The sequence below is a fragment of the Pavona decussata genome, unplaced genomic scaffold, assembly GCF_977016875.1.
Source record: "Pavona decussata unplaced genomic scaffold, jaPavDecu1.1 SCAFFOLD_12, whole genome shotgun sequence".
Taxonomy (NCBI): domain Eukaryota; kingdom Metazoa; phylum Cnidaria; class Anthozoa; order Scleractinia; family Agariciidae; genus Pavona; species Pavona decussata.
Genome location: NW_028145435.1, coordinates 210,001 through 231,816, shown reverse-complemented (window position 1 = coordinate 231,816; position 21,816 = coordinate 210,001). Strand labels below are relative to the sequence as shown.

At 40.3% G+C, this 21,816-nt stretch overlaps 2 protein-coding genes across 5 annotated transcripts in view; one reads left to right on the top strand and one right to left on the bottom strand.

Annotated features, from left to right (window-relative positions):
- The window catches only part of LOC146487904 (AP-4 complex accessory subunit Tepsin-like), a 30,914-nt gene extending 16,093 nt beyond the window's left edge, over positions 1-14,821 (top strand). For both annotated transcript variants that reach the window (XM_085125409.1, XM_085125415.1), the window contains 8 exons: positions 156-192; positions 1,268-1,396; positions 1,517-1,595; positions 3,043-3,177; positions 9,938-9,986; positions 12,463-12,536; positions 12,744-12,827; positions 13,590-14,821. In XM_085125409.1, coding sequence (XP_084981535.1) covers positions 156-192; positions 1,268-1,396; positions 1,517-1,595; positions 3,043-3,177; positions 9,938-9,986; positions 12,463-12,536; positions 12,744-12,827; positions 13,590-14,378 — 1,376 coding nt within the window. In that variant the 3' untranslated portion in view covers positions 14,379-14,821. The remainder of the gene's footprint in view (positions 1-155; positions 193-1,267; positions 1,397-1,516; positions 1,596-3,042; positions 3,178-9,937; positions 9,987-12,462; positions 12,537-12,743; positions 12,828-13,589) is intronic.
- A 1,341-nt stretch (positions 14,822-16,162) lies between these two features.
- LOC146487902 (uncharacterized) overlaps positions 16,163-21,816 on the bottom strand; it is a 29,850-nt gene continuing 24,196 nt past the window's right edge. For all 3 annotated transcript variants that reach the window (XM_085125653.1, XM_085125659.1, XM_085125649.1), the window contains exons 7-8: positions 17,421-17,666; positions 16,163-16,571 (exon numbers count right to left, since the gene is read on the bottom strand). In XM_085125653.1, coding sequence (XP_084981779.1) covers positions 16,246-16,571; positions 17,421-17,666 — 572 coding nt within the window. In that variant the 3' untranslated portion in view covers positions 16,163-16,245. The remainder of the gene's footprint in view (positions 16,572-17,420; positions 17,667-21,816) is intronic.

Genomic DNA, 21,816 nt, shown 5'->3' with positions numbered 1-21,816 from the left:
CAATATTATCATTGTCATTATCACAATCAACATCATTAAATTAAATAACATTACTGTTATCTTCATGGCTAGGCATTATGATTACAATGTATAAAGCTTGTTTATTACTATAAGTGCTGGTCAGCCAAATAATAATTGGGTTTTTCTTCTTGCAGATTTTAAGAAATTTCTGGGTGCTGACAACTCTTTAGAGTAAGATGTCACTTTATGGTCAATTTATTTGTTTACTATTTTATTTTTGATCTACTTACTGTACCGCACTGTTTCTAAAGATAGACCGTTATTTTAGGACACTCCTTGATAACAGATACTGCCTACATTTAGAAACTTGGAAATCTTTCAAAACAGGAAATCATGGCAACATCTGAACCACCTAAAGGCACCTCCTCTTGGCATAAGAGAAAGCTACATGTAGACCAATGAGTGACATCTCTGTTGTAAGCATAGCGCATACCGGTAATTCCAAAGACCACAACGAGATGATCAAATGCGCTTTACAGTATGGGGACCCTCACCAGATCGAATAAAAATTTGGAAATGTAGGTTTTTGAGAAGAGGGAAAACCGCGGTACCCGGAGAAAAATCTAGCAGCAAGGACGAGAACCAACAACAATCTCATGCAATCCACATATCACGCTGAGTCACGTTGAGTCCAGGAATCGAACCCGGGCCACATTGGTGGGAGCCGAGTGTTCTCATCACTGTGCCATCCCCGGACATTGAAAACATTAAAAATGAAAATCGGTGGCTTCCAGAACAAGAATACTGCAGCGCTTTAAGACATGTTGAAAGGAATGTGTTGCATTGCGCAATTAGGATGAAAGCATTATTGCAGCAAGTTTTCAAGTTTAGTGCAGTGTAACCTGGCTTTTGCAACTCGTGTTGCAATTCACTATTTTTATCCGCCGTGCCGATTGTAACAGCACCATTGGGCATGATTCCAAAAAAGTATGACACTGCATTTTAATCCTGAAGGTTTATTTAGCTCCGAAAAGTGCTTGGTTACCCCAGTTTTCTTTTTGGATTCCAACAGCCCTTGCTAAGATCTTTTTCCCCCTTTTCCCCTGCATTATGGCCATAAGCCATAAGCCGCCAAAAAAGTCCTTTGAATTAGCATGGCTCGGTCCTTAAGAACTCAAAGTTTCTCCGTCCATACCGTGATGCGCAGAACGTGTGCGTAGTAGCAAAAGAAGGTATCTTCCTAAAGAGTCCAGCTGTCTCTATTTTGTAATGTTTTGATCATTTTTCATTGTTGTATATTTAAAAGAGAATCATCTGAGGATGAAGAAGCAGAAAACACGCTGTATGTAGAAGTCCATCTTGTAGAAGAGATCACATCTGAGGGTGGAATCCGTAATGTGCCTTCCAGGGAAGCGCTGACTCAGTTCACAAAGAGGTATTCATATTAAATGAACTAAAAAGTAAGGTAAATCAAACTTGGATAATCAATTGATTCTGCAAATCAGTGTAATAGTTATTGTCATGAAAAGACGGTGAGTTTACGTTTGCTTTGTAGATGCTCTACGTTAAATATTGGTAAAGTGTTGGACGCACTTAACGAAAGACTTTCGGAACCTATCACTGAAGTACAACTGGTAGGTGTGTGTAGACATTGTTAAGCAGTTAGGTTAAGGCGGTAATTGGCTGGGAAATAGGACATACTTTACTGCAGGGCTTTGGGTGATAGCAGCTGTCTGCTAGGTGGCTTGCTGCACGCTGTTTACCTTCCATTCAAGTTACTGAGGACCAACTGACAATTCCTGACACCACCCGGCAAATTGTTCCCCCGATTATCATAAAGTTGGCCTCAGAAATTAGGCTAGTCCCATTATTTCTTTTGTAAAACAAAATTTATAAATAAAGACCGTTTATGAAACTCATTTGCAGCTGACATACAGCTGAATTACGGAGTTTAAGTAAAATAACAATACTGGATAAAGATACTTGAAATTAATTGCTGAATTATAAATACAACTATAAATCTATAGAGCGGGTTTCAATTGAGTGTTCTAAAACCAAACCCAAAGTAACATCTCTGGCCAATCACAACAGATATAAACAGCACAATCTGCCAATCAGAACTCGAAGCAAATACATGTAATCTGTGTCAAGCGCGGGAAAACGCGTGCGACCAAGAACGATTGGTTTTGGTTTGGCTTCCCATTGGTTGAGAAAATGGCGCAAACTTTGCAAATCAATCACAGAGTCTAGTAAAGCAAAACCAAAGCAAACACGAAATAACTTTCGACAATCAATTGAAAACCGCTCTAAAACTATTGTTAAATCCAAATAAAACTAATTGTGAACGTCGTGTTCTACTTGTCAGACGGTCACCAAATTGCAACTTTTTACAAGCGACGTCTGACCGAAGATTGTAACTGTGGGCAATAGGCTCTTCTCTTCTAATTTGGGATGATTATTGTGGGAATGGAATGGTGTATCCTACCGATCATCATCCAGCGAGTGCCCACTTGCTTTGAATTAAGCCCTGAAACTCACTTGTTACATCCAGTTATGAGAGGTATAAAAGATTTGCCAAAAGGTCAAAAGATTGTTAATTAATATTTTGAGTTCCCCAAAACAGACAATTACTAATCATTAGACAAGTATAAATCTACTAGTGTTCTATCACGAATGCCGTTCTCTGATTGGCTACGCTACTCGCTATCTATTCTGTGATAGATAGTGAGAAGCGGTTTTCAACAAAATGGCGGCCACTTCCTCGCGTTTTCGAAGTGTCTGCGATGAGGATAGAGATAGTTTACTTGTTTAGTTTTGAACGACTAGTAGATTTATACTAAAACAATTAGATTATTCGCTCTCGATTTCTATGCATGATAGCTGATTCGGGCTGCACCCTCATCAGCTATCACGCGATAGAAATCTCGAGCTCCAAATCTAATTGTTAATTAGATTTACTTTACAGTGGTTGACGTTCACTTGTAGACTCCAATAATATTGGATTGTTGGTACCTACGTGTTAGTTTCTTGGTTCCAAGTGGTGTTCTTTTAAAATTTCTCAACAACTGTTTACTCTTCTAGAAATCACTGCATGTTTTAGAGCACCTGTTAAAAAGTGATATCACCGATGTTGCCTCCAAAATGTCATGCTGCTGTACAAATCTACAAAAGATCGCCCAAACGGAAAATGGCAGTGTGTTATCCAAAGCTGAAAAGGTAACTCAGTAAAAATGGGATGTTGTTACTCAAACCAAGTCAAGCATGCGGGTGTTTGTTTTGGAGCGGTTTCCATGCGATTTTCGTAACCCAAAAGCAAAGTAATTACTTTGGCGAATCACAGCAGACGTAAACAACACAGTGAACCAATCAGAATTCGAAGTAAATACGGTAACCGGCTTCAAGCGCGGGAAAATGCGTGCGAGCAATTAGCAAAAAAAGCAAAAAGCAAAGATATTGCTATGGCCAATAACAGCAGACGTAAACAAAACAGTGAACCAATCAGAATTCGAAGCAAATACATGTAACTGGTGTCAACCGCGGGAAAACGCTTGCAAGCAATTGGTTTGGATTTTGCTTCTTATTGGTTGAGAAAGTGTTCCGAACTGAAAATTTATATTCCGCGTTTCATTTTGTGTAAGGCGCATTGCGTGTGTATGAGTGGAGACTAAGTTCCAATGAGTGGACACTGGGTCCGAGTTTATGTTATGAAAACGTTGCTCGACGTTCTGGTCGAGAATCATGAAATGTATTGCCTAAGTTTTCGTTGCGTTTTAGTGAATAAATCGTTCATTTTCATGGTCCTTTGAGTCGGATGAACAGTATCGACGATCGGTCAAGCGAAAAGGAGTGTTGGACTTCTGTTTCTTGCCGCGAAAAAGTGGGTTTTCGCATCTTGGCGATTGGCGCCAAAACACGTGTGTTGCAGCACCTTGATCGAGTGGAACTTCAGTGGATTTGCAGTGGAATTTTAAACGGTGTTTGAAAATGTCGAAAGATTTAGAAGCTGTCAAGAAAAAGAGAAGGTTTCTGAGAAAATCTTTAACAGACACGGTGAAGTCAGTCGACGAAGCCCTGTCACAACAAGATAATCATGCACGAATTCAAGTGTTGAAAGATAACATCGCAAGCAAATGGAGCGATTTGCAAGAAGTGCAAGGCACAATGTGCACGATGTTGGAAGATGCTGACATTGATGCCGAGTGTGAGAGTCACAATGAGTATGAAGGGCGTGTGATTGAAAGCATGGCGAAAATGACGAGTTATCTTTCAAGTAAACATTTGCCAGAAGTGAAATTGGCGGGAAGCAACCCACATGTATCTCAGTCGTCTTCTCAAGTACAAGTTAAGCTACCCAAGATCAATCTACCAACCTTTGATGGCAATGTTTTGAGTTGGCAACCCTATTATCAGTCGATAAAAGTTTCGGTAGTCGACAATGCGTCGTTGGCAGATGTCCAAAAATTAGAGTATTTGATGAGATCGCTAAAGGGTTCGGCTGCTGAAGCGGTGAAAGGTTTTGCAGTGGTACAAGCGAATTACCAGCCAGTTTTGGAAATCCTGAAGGAAAGATTTGGGCATACAAGGTTAATCCTCGATGCACATGTAAGATCCTTGATCCATTTGCCACGTTTGAGCTGTGATGATGCAGCCTCCATGCGTAAATTTTACGATGAAGTGATAGGTCACGTTCGTTCTGTCGAGTCCATGGGTGAAAAGTTTAAATCTGAAACTTTGGCTCCTGTTCTGGTGCCCCTTATCGTGGACAAGCTACCTAAAGAAGTTGTGGAAAAATGGGAACTGGAGCTCAGTGAGGAAATAGCTAAGCAGGACTGTGTAGAAGTGAAAACACTGTTCACTTTCTTGGAACAACTGATTAGAGCTAAAGAGTCTTCCCAACCTCCTTCTCTTGATTCGAAAGCTCCAGCAAAGGAAAATCCTGGAAATCGTGAAAATCGTTTCAAGTTTAACCGCTCGCAAAGGTCATCCACCTCTGCATTATGTGCGACAACGCAAGAGGGCAAGTGTGTCATTTGCTCCAAAAACCATGGTTTGAAGTCATGTGTCAGTTTTCTGTCATTGCCTGTAAAAGAAAGGTTCAGAAAGGCAACGTCTAAGGGTCTGTGTTTCCGATGCCTTGAATCTGGTCATAGAGCTGAAGTGTGCCAGAAGCCTCCATGCAAGCACTGCCAAGGTAGACATCACAGTCTCCTGCATCAAGATTCAGCTCGACCTCACTTGGAAGAAGTTAAGGTGGAATCGGTCCCTGAATTACCATCCCCTTCATCAGGTCCTCCTGTGTCATCTTCAGTTGTGGCAAATTCTGTTGCAGTGGGCTCGGGTGGAAAGGTGATTCTGCAGACTGTACCAGCTATTTTGTGTGGAGTGAATGGGTGTTCAAAAGTTGTGAGATGTTTCTTTGATCCTGGTTCTCAAACATCGTTTGTTCGGCAGAGTGTAATTGATGAGCTTGGTCTTAACGGGAAGAGTGTCAAAATTGTTGTCTCTGGATTTGGAGGAGAGGCTACCAAGAACACTTTGCGGAAGAGAATTACATTTACTGTGGCACCTGTTGATAAATCTGGACAGCCTCAGTGTATTGAAGCGCTTACTACACCAGTAATATGCCGGCCAGCTGAAGCTGTGGATATTCATCCAGCAAGATGGTCTCATCTTCGGAACATAGTATTTCCTGAAGAGTTCCCTAGAGATGAACAGGAGATTGATGTGCTTATTGGTTTGGATTTCTATTATTCCTTTGTGACAAGAGACATTGTAAGAGGACGTTCCAGTGAACCAGTTGCAGTTCGCACAACTTTGGGTTGGGTCTTCTGTGGACCAACAGGTGGTCATGACCGAGAATGCACTGTGTCTATGAATGTTCAAATTGGTGTTGAGGAACAATTGAATGAAACACTTCAAAAGTTCTGGGATTTGGAGTCCATTGGTGTTAGACCTGCTGAAAGTTCAGTTTCTACTACTCATGTTGAAGATATGGTCTTGAAGAAGTTTAAAGAGACTCTAACGTACAATGATGGTCGCTATGAAGTATCCTTACCGTGGAAGAAAGATCGTGTTGCATTGAAAGATAATTACCGGCAAGCGGAAAGTAGGTTGTACAATCTAGAAAAGAAGCTGCTCCAAGAGCCAATGAAAGCTACGTCATACCGAGAAGCGATTAACAAGTATGTTGAGAATGGTGTTGCTGAAGAAGTACCTTGTGATGAAGTTACACCGACAGATGGGCGTCCTGTGTTTTATCTCCCCCATCATGCGGTCATTAGAGAAGACAAGCAGACAACCAAGACAAGAGTGGTGTTTGATGCATCAGCTAAAGATAGCAATGGTGTCTCTCTGAACAGCTGCTTAGAGCCAGGCCCAGCATTGCAGCCAGATTTAGTTGGAATTATTCTGCGTTTTCGAAAGAATCATGTAGCTATCATGGGTGACATAGAGAAGATGTTCTTACAGATCCGGTTAAAGAGGAAGACATGGATTCACACCGGTATCTATGGAGAGATTTGGACCCTAAGGCCACGCCTAAGATTTACAGAATGACAAGGGTCACATTTGGAGTTGTTTCCAGTCCTTTTCTTGCCATTGGTACTATTCAAGAGCATGTGAAAAGGTGTAAAGGAACATTCCCTGTTGCATCAAGTGAAATTTTAAGGAACACTTATGTTGATGACTTTGCTTCAGGGAGAGACAATGTGCAGGAAACACTGAAATTGCAGCAAAGTGCAACTGAGCTTATGCAGAAAGCTGCCTTTAATTTGACAAAATGGTCAAGCAATTCGTCTGAGCTTATGGATTCTTTACCTGAGAGGGACAGAGCAGCAGTTAGTCTCGTCAACCTGGAGAGTGATTTAGCAGAAGCACATCCAATGACAAAAGCATTAGGTTTAAAGTGAAATACGATAACTGACAGCCTTGTCTTTGCAATTGATGCGGACATTGTTAAGTCCAGATCAGAGACAGTGTACACAAAAAGGAAAGTGGCGTATTTAGCAGTAAAGATTTTTGATCCGATTGGTCTAATCGCACCGTTTTCAGTGAGGTCAAAATTGATTCTTCAAAGTTTGTGGACCCAAGGTGTTGGATGGGATGAGGAAATTCCCATGGAAGTCTCATTGAAATGGAATCAGTGGGTTCAAGAACTTTCAGAACTTGAACACGTTCACATTCCAAGATGTTACACTGATTTGTCATTAAGTCAGAATCCTAAAGTTGAGTTACACGCATTTGGTGATGCGTCGGAAGTTGCTTATGCCTCTGCAGTTTATCTGAGAGTTGTTAGTGAAGATGGAAAGGCATCTACCAGTCTTGTAATGTCCAAGACCCGAGTGGCTCCTGTAAGGAAGATTACACTTCCGCGCTTAGAGTTGATGGCTGCTGTAATTACTGCTAGACTTTGTACCTATGTCAAAGGTGCAATCGATTGTCCCATAAACCGCATTGTTTGTTGGACAGACAATTCTTCAACTTTACACTGGATCAGAGGAGCCGCCTCACAGTGGAAACCATTTGTTGCCAATCGTGTTATTGAAATTCAGTCATTGTTAGATCCCAGTGTTTGGAGGTACTGTCCAGGACCGCAGAATCCAGCGGATCTACCTACCCGAGGTTTGTCTGCAAGTCAGTTAAGAGAGAGTCATTTGTGGTGGAAAGGACCCTCTTGGTTGCAAGAGTCCGAAAAAGATTGGCCCGAGGATTTGAGGTCAAAGCCTTCCAGGGAAAATGTTGACCCAGAGAGGAAGAGTAAAGCTAGTGTCAGTTGTGTTGTGCAACCCAAAGAGCCATTCATTGACTTCACAAGATTCAGTAAGTACGGTCGCTTGCTAAGAACTGTTGCTTGGATCAGAAGATTCGTTAGAAACTCAAGGGTGAAAGAGGAGGAAAGGATTGACAGCCCTTTAACTGGTTTAGAGATGCAAAATGCAGAAAAATGGTTGATTTTTCATGTACAAGAAGCAAGTTTTGCTGAAGAAATTACGTCAAGTAAACGGCATGGTACAGTGAAGGACAGCAACCTGGCCAATTTGAACCCGTTTATGTGTCCTACTAGTGGTTTTCTTCGTGTTGGAGGAAGAATTCACAAGTCACTGTTACCAGAAGAGGAGAAGCATCCTATTATCTTGCCTTCCAACAATCCTGTTGTTAAGTTGTTGATTGATGATGTTCACCGCCGTGAGCTTCATGCTGGAGTTGAACACACTTTGTCAGTTTTGCGACAGAAATTTTGGTTGATCAAAGGACGATCGACTGTCCGTCAGACACTGAGGAACTGTCTAATATGTCGCCATTACCTAACAAAGCCCTTTGGTCAGCGGATGGCACCACTTCCTGAAGACAGAATTAAGCCTGCGCCCCCGTTCACTAATGTGGGACTAGACTTTGCTGGTCCTTTGTATTTGAAAGACAGTGGTGATAAAGTCTATATCTGCTTATTTACATGTGCAGTTACCCGTGCGGTACACTTAGAGTTGGTGTGTAATATGACGACTGAGCGATTTCTCCTTGCTTTGAGACGCATGATTGCAAGAAGAGGAATGTGCAGCATTATTTGGTCAGATAATGCAAAAACTTTCAAGGCTGCTAACAAGGAGCTACAGCAATGTTGGAGAGTATTGGAATCAGACCAAACCCAGAGTGCTTTGTCCGAAAAGAAGATTCAGTGGAAGTTCATAGTGGAGAAGGCCCCATGGTGGGGTGGGTTTTATGAGCGACTTGTAAAGAGTGTTAAGACGCCATTGAAGAAACTATTTGCCAAAGCAATGTTAGATGCCGAGCAGTTAACTACTATTTTGGCTGAAATTGAAGCACAACTGAACAGTCGTCCTCTTACTTACCTGGGTGCAGACCCTGATGACTACAGTGTGATTACCCCTGCACAGATTCTGATTGGCAGAAACCTTCAAGTGTGTCCGACTAAAGACACTCATGTTTCAGAACAGACATCAAGAGCCCTCACCAAACGATTTCAGTATCACCAGAGGCTCGTAAATGGATTTTGGAAGCGTTGGCATGCAGAGTATCTGAAATCCCTGACACCCCTCAAGAAATGGTATAAGATTGGTCGTGAAATCCGTAAAGGTGACTTGGTCCTTGTGAGTGAGGATCGTGTAGCTCGGGGTCAATGGTCACGTGCACGAGTGGAAGACACCCACACAGGCCGCGATGGACTTGTCCGGTCCGTCACCCTGCGGACCTCATCCGGAAGTGTTACTCGCCGTCCAGTGCAGCGGCTACACCTGTTTGAAGCCTGTGATGCTGATATAGCTGCTGAACTTAATTGAACTTGATGAGACATTGTTGAACATTTTAGTTGAACTTTATTGAACTTTGTTGACAAGTTACATGTGATGCACTCCCTGCATCGGGCGGGAGGATGTTCCGAACTGAAAATTTATATTCCGCGTTTCATTTTGTGTAAGGCGCATTGCGTGTGTATGAGTGGAGACTAAGTTCCAATGAGTGGACACTGGGTCCGAGTTTATGTTATGAAAACGTTGCTCGACGTTCTGGTCGAGAATCATGAAATGTATTGCCTAAGTTTTCGTTGCGTTTTAGTGAATAAATCGTTCATTTTCAGAAAGTGACGCGAGTTTTGTCAACCAATCAGGGAGCGTAGGAAAGCAAACGCGAATTACTTTCGAAACGCAATTTAAAACCGCTCTAAATAAGATTTAGAATAAAAAAGATTGATGACCCTTAGAGTTCAAAGGCTCTTTTGTGATTTTTATATTGACTTTTATGCATTCTCTTAGATTCTAAACTCGATCCCCCTTTATTCCTTTACATTGTTTAATTTAGATTGTATTACTTCACCAGTTTGTTAGACGTTGTATGGCAAACAGAGAAATTTAAAACCCTCATTAATGGTAGTTTTCTATTAGAACAGCGATCTTTCAGTTTTGTAACAACATACTTTTCGGAACGTTGGGACCTCATTAATTTTCCAACCTCATTATTTTAACAGATTCTGTCAATAATCAAAGCAAAAATGGGAAAAGAGAAAATGCAGAAAGGTGGGCATGTTCAGTTGGTTAAGTTTGACCTGGTTTAGCAAATTTTTTAGCTATGTATATGTAATTGCATGGGGCCGTTTTGCGAAAACTTTGAAAATACAAGTGAAAATTAATCCTTAATTCTACCAGGACTCATTGCGATTACGTGTTTATAACACAGAGGGCAAAATTTTCTTAAAATTGTTTCGGCACTTCGTAAAACAGTAAGACCCGGCCCGGAGTAAAAACACTCACCCGTAAGCAAAACAAACAAACAAACAATTCACCCGTTTCTTTAGGGTACAAAACAGACAAAACGTTATATACATGTAATTAAGAGAAAATAAAAGTTTAATTCGTGAGTATGCTAACAACAATTAAACCAAACGTTTATAATAGGCATCAGCAATTTTGATTCACCTTCACTGTGAGGCTTTCTACCGCTTGAAAATCACACGATTACAGATCAACAAAAATAGCAAACCATGGGTCCAAAGAAGGAAATTGCAGAGTAATTTCTACCGTTGAATTAGACCTGCTCCTTCATCCTATCAAAAGGGCACTGTTATGATTGTTCGGTTATCGTTCGTTGGAAGAAGCCGTAGCGAGGTGAAAGCACTTGGTCGCGGCCATGAATGATTTCAGTTTTTCAACCAAACAAATCCGATCAAGTTTTTAGCTTTTGACACAAATAATCTCTTGCTGTTTCTTGTAAGAAACGATTGTTCACCTTTAGGAGTTTCCCTTGTAGCTGTAGCACTTGATTTCCAAGTATTTTTGGCACAAACAATCCGGCTTAAAAAGTCAAACTCCAAAGAACCTGAAAGAAGTCGTTGTTGTCGCGGCACAAAATGAAGAAAGCAATAAAATGTAGAAATGGCGTGCTGAGCCAATCAGGGGCAAGTATTTTCGCCGCTCCAGCAATCAGGCGTGAGTAATTTTGCCCTCGTTTAAAGGTAAATTAAGAAAAAATGCCCTCTGTTTCGACCAATCAGCATTCAGTAATTTTGCCCTCTATGTTATAAGGAAAGTAATAGGTTGCAGCTTTCTCGTACCTGAAAACGTGATTAAAAAAAAATGTATGCATTGAAAAAATCAAAAGTCCTGTGAGGCAACTTGTAAGACGATTTTTTTTCCGTCTAAAGACCCATAAAGAAGAACATTTCCTATTTCGGCAAGTTGCAAGGGCTGAGACCAAATGCTTTTACAAGTTAGTGTCCCATGTTAAGTTTGGGAAATGTGGTTCGATTTCAAATGTGGCGGTCTCTACAAATTCAGTGAAAGATTCCTACAATGCGTGACGATATTAAAGAGCAAAGGGGTTAGTTTCTAAAGAAACTATGTTGCTGCGTCGGTGGGGAGTAGAAACAAATGTTTGGTTTTATCAGCTGAGTTGGTAAGGTAATCTGTCCACTGTGAAGAGATTCGAGTGTTGTTATTTCACAGGCCTGTACTTGTCGGCGGAATTACCAGTCAATGTTTACGTGGAACGAAACGATCGACCAACGAACCTCCCGAATTTCTCCCCTAACCACTATAACTCGTTTTTCAACATTTCGCCTGTTCGATTCGCTAGTCAAAAACAGAATAATACATGCAGCATGTATAAGAAGGCATATTTGTCGGCTATTATTATCACCTTGCCCCTTTCTCCGTCTACCCTATTGCTACAAATAGTTTTTGTGTTATACTCTGAAAAACAGTTTTCCTATTTTCCTTTGCATTCCCTACGTACACAATAGAATGTTTTTGTCGAGGGGCTATCGGCTTATAGTTGCCCCACGGAAATTTGATGGTCTTAAAACATATATTAATCGAGGTCTTGTGGGCTAGTTTTAAGACTATAGAATTCCCAAGGGGCAACTATATCAGATCAATAGTTCCTTGAGAGGAACACTCCATTGGTTTTATTGTTTACTACTAAAAAGTTTCTTTCCCCCAAAAGCCACCGAGACTGCGTTTCCGAATAGTTTACGCTCACCAATTTGACCTCGAAAGGTTGAAATGAAAAAGTCCAATGAACAACTTACAGGATAAAAATGCAATAAAAAAATTCATGAATTTCTGTTTGTTCATGTATTGGAAGAATAAATGGGAGTTGTTTCACGGACGAGTGCTACTCTTCTGGACATTTTCACCGGATTAATACTGTACGCTGATAGTGTCTTTCCACCGATGAACATTGTCACGTCACGTGATCAATTTAAACCAATCAGACTCGGAGAAAATTTGGTGGTGAACTATAACTACTATATTATTACAGTACAGTCAACTCTCGCCTTGCGGACACCTCGCTATTACGGACACCCCGATAATACGTACAGCAGCTAAATCCCCGGCAAAAATAAATTACAGATGTTTGCCTGAAATAAATTCCCGCTATTACGGACTCTCGCTGTTAAGGACACTAACTCGTGGTCCCGAGGGTGTCCGCAATAAAGGGGGTTGACAGTATACGGGAATTAGATAATTTAAATGTGGACATTCTTTTTTTTAGATGCGCAGAAAATTGTGAAAGATGCTGAGAAATCAAGAGTAGCGCACAGCCTGGACCTTATGAAGTTACAAAATGTAGGGTTGATTGATTGATTGATTGATTGATTGATTGATTGATTGATTGATTGATTGATTGATTGATTGATTGATTGATTGATTGATTGATTGATTGATTGATTGATTGATTGATTGATTGACTGACTGACAATCTTTTTTTTTTTTTTTTTTGAAGAGAAAGTCCATTTTAATATACGTGTATGCCTTTTCTTGTATAATTTGCAGGTGGGTAGTGTTGCAAGTTTTCCTTCTCAGCAGTTTGCAGCTGGTGACACCTCAACCCTATTTTCTGGAATGAGCTTACACACAGTAAGTCTGCAGATCTTCTTAAGAAATATAAGAATAATACTTTTCGTTCACGATCTTCTTTCAATCTTTATGTCGTTGGAGTGCTTTGGCAAAAAAATTTGTATACCAAGTAAATGAACTCTCTATTAAATGCCTATAATGTGAAATCCTTAGTGAGGGGTTTCTTCTCTTCTTTTTGTCGAAACAGCTGTGTATAGAGGATATTACCCGGCGGCCCGAAGAAATAAATTTTATTTTCGAGTGGTAAAATATTGTTTTTAACACGAGAAAATCAAATTCATGTCTTCAAGCTGCCGTGTAATTTTCTTTTTATTATATAGACATATCCATCGCGCGCCATTTTTCGACGACTGTTTTGCATGAACAACCGTGAAAAAGCGGGAAATGACGCCATCAATATCCTCACTAGCGAGGATATGGAAAATACGTCAAACGGGTCTCGGATGTAGTTTGGTATGAATTTTACGAGTGGTGTATTTTCCAGTAAAACACTCGTAACTATATAATAAAGAGGAATAAACACGTTGGGATTTTAGAATGTGGCCGTTGGCCGCATTAACGGAGTTCTCTTATAAGGAAGTGTATGGGTGTTTCGCAGGAAAAGAAAAAGTGTCCATAATAAAGAGATGGCCGTTGGCAGCGTTCCACTGTATTTTGTACCCTATGCACAAGTGTAGTACAATGGAACACAGTTTACGTACTACGTTATCAAGTTAAGCAGTCCAACATCTTTTTATTTCATTTCATTCCATGTTAAAACAGACACGAACCCCTTCAAGGTCAAAGCAGTTTGAATCTCCCACTACTGTTGAGGGAAATCAACGTTTACCAGACGTTCTTGACGCGCTCCAAGGACTTGGTCTATCCAGCGAAAATCGCTCTCACGAAAATAACATTTCTTCACCAAAATCGTACCAACGTTCTGAATCCGATCTGGGTGGATTGTTCTGTTTGACTGAGGGAAATGCAAGAACTACTCTTGTCACACACATAACAGATAGTGTGACAGATTTATTCGATCCTTTGTGCAGCAACGACGCAAATTCTGCCGGACATCGTGTAACGCAATCCGACGTGACCTCAACTACTGGACTCGAAAAGGGAGCTATAAACAACACCGCGTCTAAGACTGGCGCATATTCGCCACAGCTTAAAAGTAATGAAGGCAGTCTGGTTTGTCCCCTTGGTAACGCTTCGAATGCTAATACTGCCAACCCTGTATATACTGGTTTTACAGGTTCTATCCAATGTGTAGTGAACGCTCCAAGCGGCCCACACACCTTTGGTGATTTGGATAGTTTGTCACGCAACAGACCAACACAACCAAATGTCACGCTACCTGGAAATGCATTTCCAATGGCAAATCCTTTTGTTTCTACTTTTACTAATACATCTCACCCACTAGTTCAACCGTCTGTTTTGAGTGGCGGCTCTACAATTCCTTTAAGACTTCCACCGCCAAGTCAAAGAACAGATTTTGCTTTTGTCGGGAAATCCGGAAAAGCAGACGCTTTCAGTTTTGTCCAGGACGAAATGAAGGCCCGAAAGTAATTAATGTCATGAAAATATGAAAAAGAAAATTTTATTTTTATATCTCAAGAGTTAAGGTGCTTAATAGCACTGGAAAGAAAATATAGAGACTTGTTTCTATTTTTAATCTCTGTATAAAGGTGATCTCGTATTCGAGAGCGCGCGTCGCAGTCAACGTAAATTCAGCTACATAAACAATAGCTATTACCTTACAAACATTAGTTATCGTACTCCAACCCCAGATAAAAACCAAATCTACCAACCCGTTTGGACAAATTACTTTCTTTTTATTTTATTAACAGTTTTCCCTTTAGACAATAATATACGGTGACAAAAAACAACAAATTAGAACAGGCTCATGCCATCCGAAAAACAAAGAAAAAAAATAATGTTGTTCTATTAGCTGTAAATTAGCTCTTAGAAATACTTCAGAAACAAATTAAAGTTGAAAACTACAAACGTAATAGGTTAGTGTCTAATTAACTTTCCTTTCATTGTATAAAGAAACAGCGTTAAATATTCATAAAACGATAAACAACCCTGCGGGTGTTACTGAAAAGAAACTACGGCTTAACAAATAAAACCTGTTAACAACGGAGGTATATTTTCACACCATTGTCAAGTCAGTGTTGTTGGAATTATTTAAAGCGGCTACTGTCACCTTCCATCAGACGAAAAAAGGAGGGAAAAATCAGCGAAGAATGGTTAGAATCTGAAGGTCTTACCTAATCCCTCGTACTTTATATTCCACAAATTGCTCGGCCTTCTGTACCTTCTCGCATAAATAAAAAGGGCAAAACTCAACATCGTTAACTACGGGAGATCAGCTTGACTACCGCCATTTTGAATTTCTTTCATACCCAGGTTCTCCTCACCAAATGCTTTGAGACAGGTTCTTGATATAAGTCTTAAAACACGTGACTATGACTGCACTGCCTCTCCTTTATGAATGCTGCGTCAGAGCTTTTGTGTACAGGCTGCGCTTAGTTATAGCCTGACCGACTTTCCTCAGAAGATGTAGTTGACGGAACAAATTCCTTGTGTGGCCTGTTCCTTACTAAACTTTTCAATGTAGTGGAGTCACCTCACCACAGCCTACGATAACTACTATCAACTCCTAACAAGAAATTATGTAAACTGGAATAAACAAGTTAAATTTGTAAATTGTAGATGTGTTTGGCCTTGCGATTCATGAGAAACGGAAGGTTCTGAAACATCCCTACAAACTAGTGTGACGACTAGCCAATGAGTGACATTAGCTTCAACTTTCTCCGAGGTCTAAGCCAAGGTAAGTAAGATCTCTCAAAAAGTAATGCCTAAAAACAATACCCCCAGGGACACATGACGCTGCTGTTTCATCGGCTAAAATACGTTTTGACTTCTTACTGTATATATTGATTGCTTCATCCCTAGTTCATTGCATTTTGCAGTTGATTGTTAGTTAGTTTTAGTAGTCTTGGTAACTATCATTAGTAAATGGAAAAATATATACGCGCTGTTAATATTTTCTTATCATTATTATTATTAATAATATTATTATTATCATCATTATCATTATTATTATTGTTGTTGCTGTTGTTGTTGTTGTTGTTGTTATTACGTAGTCTTGAGGTGAGAAAATATTTGTAAACTTGGAGCCAGTTCTTTAAAAGCCGATTAACGTTAATCCCCTATTAAAAGTTAACCGAGGTTTTCAATTTGCTCGTCAAAAATATCTTTGAAAGCTAATATTAAGCTGATGGCAAGGAAAAGTCTATTTCAAAACTAAAGGACAAAAATTGTCTCACTAAATCTTAATTACTCGAATCAAAGTCAAGTTTAACCCAGGATCAGCTTAATCAGGCTTTGAACAACAGCCCTCTGAACCACAGTATATTGTTTGTTTGTCCTAGATGATTGTCTCGTACAATACTTCAATATCAGTTGGAGTGAACTTGGTGCTTCCTGCATAAAATGTACAGTTATAACCAGATGAAGAATACCCTTCGGGGAGGGGGTAAGACCAGCCACAATAGGTGTAAGAAATTTGGTTGCTCCCTGCGTTGTCATGTATGTAGATGTCTCGGAAACCAAACATTACTACGTAACTAGAGCAGCTGCCTATAGCGTATCTGGTCCACTCTGGCTTGATCTGCAGCTTAACAGGAGCGTAGCTATTGATGTTATACAGTGAGAAGATAAATGTTTTATCGGATCCAAGAAGGACGCATCTACCTAGGGAAAAAAAAAACCATTTCGCTTAGTAGTATAATTACATGCGTACCTGTTGATATTTCTTAGTTATAAATTTACGTACTTACAAACTCTCATCCTTTTATATCGACCAAGTACGAAATAACCACAGACATGTTGGTTAAAAGTCAACGATTTGTTTAAATTTTTTAAAATTGTAAGTTCAAAGAAAGAACTGAGAAAATAAAATTATCAATTCACATTTGTGCACGGTGCACTAATCAGGAGGAGACTGGGTCGGGAGTGACAAATTTCTGTTGTTTTCCCAATCTCCTTTCCCGCCCGATCCTCGCCGTCTGACATTGATTTTCAAGACATTTGAAGGTTTTGCTATGTGAACAGAAAAGCAGAAAACTTCGGCCTTGAGATAAGCAGATCAAGTAGATCAAAGACATTTTTAGAGACTGCATTTGGAATGTTCAAGGTGTCTGTAGAGGAGCCTCTTTTGTCCCATTCGGAACAAAACGTAGTAAATTCGCCATGACACCATTTTTGCGCAGAGAGTGGAAATTCGGGGTCTAGTGGAATTGTAAACGATAATATGCAATAAAAAAGAAACAAACACTTTCCAAACTCAAGCAAAAGACAGCAACTAACTGCTTCGGCAAGGAACAGCACGCGTGCGCACAGTCAAATAATCCGTTGGGGGGGGGGGGGGGACGCAACGCACTGGTGCCATGTAAGATCAGTCTTTGGTTAAGTTACTTGAACGTTTCATTTGGCATGGAACTATTGCGAATCAGCTGATCTGAATTAGCCTCATTCAGTGAAACTATTCCTAAGTAATTAAATGACTGAGTATAACTCTTGCTGCTATCAAATGATACTTACTAGGCCAAGACACGTCAGTGTATCCACCAAATATGTAATTGCCGACTTGTATTATAGTAACAGTTGGACCCTTTTCATCACAGTTGCTGTGAAATGTAGATGCTGCCCAGCCATCTGTCTTAGCGTGCCAACACGTCACAAACCTGCTATGGGATGAATTCTGGAGGACTGGCGCCAAATACGAATTCAGTTGGTCCCGGTACTTGCTGTCGAGGCCTCCAAGAATGGAAGATGCATTGAGAACACCTAAACAAAAGTAAAAGTAGAAGATTTCAAAGGATAAGCGCAAAAGATTTTCTTAAACTATGCATAGCAAATCGCCGAAAAAGAACGAAAACCCGAATGAGTCATTTAATGCAAGTCATTTGCCCACTGGCCTTCATGAAACCACTCTTTCTTAAACAGGGAGTTAAAAAACACTGTTTGTTCGACCTATACTCTTAGCGGACACCTTTATTAAAATGACATTTCTGTAGCCATGCATGTTGTCTTGTTTAGATGGAGGTTTTAGTGCACCTGAATAAAGCACAAACAAGGCAAAAAAAATGAGCAATTTCTTTTTCTGTTACTTTTGTTATAACTGGGTACTGTCAGTTATGCAAATTATCATATCATTTTATTGTTCCGAGGCACTAAGTACGAGTTCTTGACATGACTTCTCAAAAGAAAGCGCTGAGTAGAGAGCACTGACCAGATCTAACTTTTTTTCACGTGATATTCTGCATTATGGGTAGAGCAAATTTCACATTGCACACAGAACTTGCTTGCATGGCTCCAACGAGTCACATCCAAGCGGCTACTTCGTATGGGTTTTCCTTTCTAGCTTTACCAAGTTATGAGTGACCGACAGGGGAAAGGAACATACCAGCCAAAGTAACAGTGGTAAATTCGACTCAGTTTAATTACATTCAAGCTAAGTTGATTAAATAGTCCAGGCCCCAGTTGTTCAAAGGCCGGATAACTTTTTCCGCTGGATAAGGCACTATTCATGCTCCAAAATATACTTCACGTTAAACGTTGTCCAAGGTTTTCGTACACTTCCAAACTTAACTGTGGTTAGAGTGTGCATATTCACTTGTACAAGAGGAAATACTGAAATCTTTGCACAGATTGAAACTGTCGGATAGTGACTTATCCACAGGATAAAGTCATCCGGCCTTTGAACAACTGGAGCCAGGACAACAGGTTTGCAGTAACAGCGATTGTGCATTCATCGTTTCAAAGATGGTAATGATTGTTTCTAGTCAGAATAAAGCGGATACGTATGAGTGTTTGTTTTAAACATTTTATATTTGCAGATAATTATAAATGACTAGCAATCGCAACATTACCGTATTGAATCGCTCCTCATTAAAATGCAAACGTTGAGTTTAATTTGGTCTCAGATCAGGGATGAAAACCATTAGGATTTTATTCTAGTGTTTCATTGGGTATCGAGATTCATGCGCATGGACCTTATGAATTATTAATGAGTTTGAGAAGCAACAAGGAAAGGCATAATTTTTTTTTCCTATTTAACAGTTACTCAACGCTCCTCACCAGGGAAAGTTTGTACGGTATCCAAGATTCCCGGGCTCTTTTAGTTTTTTTTTTAACTACAGTACTTCGCAAAACGCATTACAATATTGATTAAATAAAAGAAGGGATCTGGTATGCTCTGGCATTCAAAAAGTAAAAAGTAAAAAGGCTTTTTCAGTCGCTTTTCAGTTATATATATTTAACGTGTTAATGGCTACAAAGTTTCTCGTGTTGTGACTCAATGTTTTCAACACTGGGGTTGGTACAAGGGAGCGTTTTCCAGCAGCTTTGACGTGAAATCTGTTGCACCATTCAAGTGGTTCAATAACTTGCTCTATTTCAACCCTTTAATATTTTTACTCTAATTTAACGTGTATCGTTCAACGACAATTTCACTTTTTTTCTCAGCGCACGAGCGGGTGGAATTCTGTCAATCAATGGATCTTGACCGCGAACCCGGGCGGATTTGTTGCAGGACCTGGATCTTGTTTTCTTGCGGAAAAAAGTAAAAATATCCGTATTGGGAAAAACGGCGCCCTCTGTGTCTTGATTACAAGATGTAGATGAGTTGCTCCTTAGCTTGTCAAGCTCACGAAGATTCCCCTTTGCGTCCATGACTCGCTTCTTTTAAGGTTAGTATGCACGAGCCAAGTGTTATTCACGCAAAAATAATTATTCAGTAAAGAGTAAACTGCAAAGGACCGCGAACGAAAATGCTGCTTGTAGTATACGCAGGATCTGGGGAAGATCTAATCAGTGAAAACGATCATCACAGAAGTTTACTGAAGCACGAAGAGCCCACGTTGACTTTGTATATTCGTAATAAAAAAGAAAACACAAACAAACTTTGTGAATTTTCCAAAGATTTATATAGCAACAATTTATTGGTCACTTGTCTTGGTGTTTCTATGGCAATAAGACTTTCATAGCCCATTTTTCCAAATTTTGGTTTTTGAACTTTTTATTTATTGGTTTTGGTTGATTTTGAAGGAGAAAGGAAGAAAGAAAAAAATAATGAGTGAGGGACCGAACAAACGAAAATGAGAGGATGAATGAATGAATGAATGGATGGATGAATGAATGAATGAATGAATGAATGAATGAATGAATGAATGAATGAATGAATGAATGAATGAATGAATGAATGAATGAATGAATGAATGAATGAATGAATGAATGAATGAATGAATGAATGAATGAATGAATGAATGAAAGTAAGGGAAAGACTGCTACGAAGCATTAACACTCGATGTATGACAGGAATGTGGAACCTTTGCTGATGGCACATACCAATATTAAATATTGTCAGGAGCCATCATCTGAGCCTGATTATGTTCCTGATATTGTCTTGGCCCTGTCCTTTTATTTTAAAAAGAAGGAGGCCTGACCCTCTTCAATTCCAAGGATTCTAATTGGATGGCCCTCCCCTCTGAAGTCCTGATCCCCCCACCCCCCCCCCCCCCTTCCAACCCCCCTTCCTCTACTCTTTGCACCTGATTAATGCTCCAGTGCTGCGCTGCTCGTTGCGAGTTTGACTTTGGTTCTGGTCTCAAGTATAGTTCACAGTTTGTGCTCTTTGAATTGCAACAAAGAAGTATGAGGAGATCTGTATCATCGTCAACTAAAACTGTGTCGTTCGATGCAGCTGACTCAGTTGCTTTTTGGACCACTAGCACATCTGCCATCAGCTTCTGCATGGATGACTACGATGTTTTTCTGTTGTAAGTGACTTGGGAGTAGCGTTATGAAGCTCTACTTGTTGGTCTTGTTGGATAAGAACTCATCCTTCTTTATAGAACACATCATATCCCCAGTGAAACGCACTTCAGCAGCTCTACCAGATTTGGCTCGTCTTCTGTGAGTGTTGTCTTTTGTGGACGGTCCGTTTTGATAGCCATCGAACACTATGACAGGAGATATCTATATTTGTCCGTCACATGCTGAACATAGCGACTGCAGATTGCATCAAATTTCTCACCACTAGGCCACAGAATTCTGCGGAGAAGGGCACCTCCATAAATTCCACGTACGTACTGGGCAGGTGTTGCTGGGCTAGGCATATCTGGAACTTGTTTCCACATGGTATCAGCTTTGTTTGGGAAAAGTAAAACATTTGTCGTTTCAAAAAGTGCAGGTGGATAGCTACAAAGTTCATGAGTGAAAACTTCGTCCAACAGCTATCCTTTAAGTGTCCCTGCTGAAACGAGACGCTGGAACAAAAGCATAGAATCAATAACCACAGTTTCTGTGCCTGTGTGCACTGCATCTTTCGCTTCAAAGAACACAGCCTGGTCGTTCTTCTTGAAATCATACTCTTGCACTTTCTGGCCAACCAAGCCATACACGATCTTCTTTCCGACTTGACTGCCCTTATCAGCGTTAACTGAACAACTTGCTATGACACCAGTATCAGTGCTATGCAGCCTGCTGTCACTTGTATCAAATGTTGTTTTGGATTGTAAGTATTCCAGGACCTTGCGGGTGTCTCTGGTGTCTTTCTCTTGACGAGCTGGGGATATGACCTTTGTGTTGATCACTTGTACAATTAAGCTGACTGATGTGTATTCCTGAAGAGCTTCGTTCATCTCTGCACACGCGGAAGTAGATAAAAGCCACACATGTCTCTGCTGTTCATCCATGCCTCTTCCCCTTGTCAACCACCTGCGCTCTTAATACTTCTCATTAGGACTTGTTCCATTGCTAAATCGGTAGACAGTTCAGCCCAATATCGCCCAGAACGGCGCACGACATGACGACCCTCCATAAAATGACGTTGCACTTCTGATTAGTATTGATCAAAAAGTTAGCGGGTCTTTTTCCGCTCTAGCAAATAATTCGACAAATGTGACGTCATATTACGTCATAAGCCACGCTAATG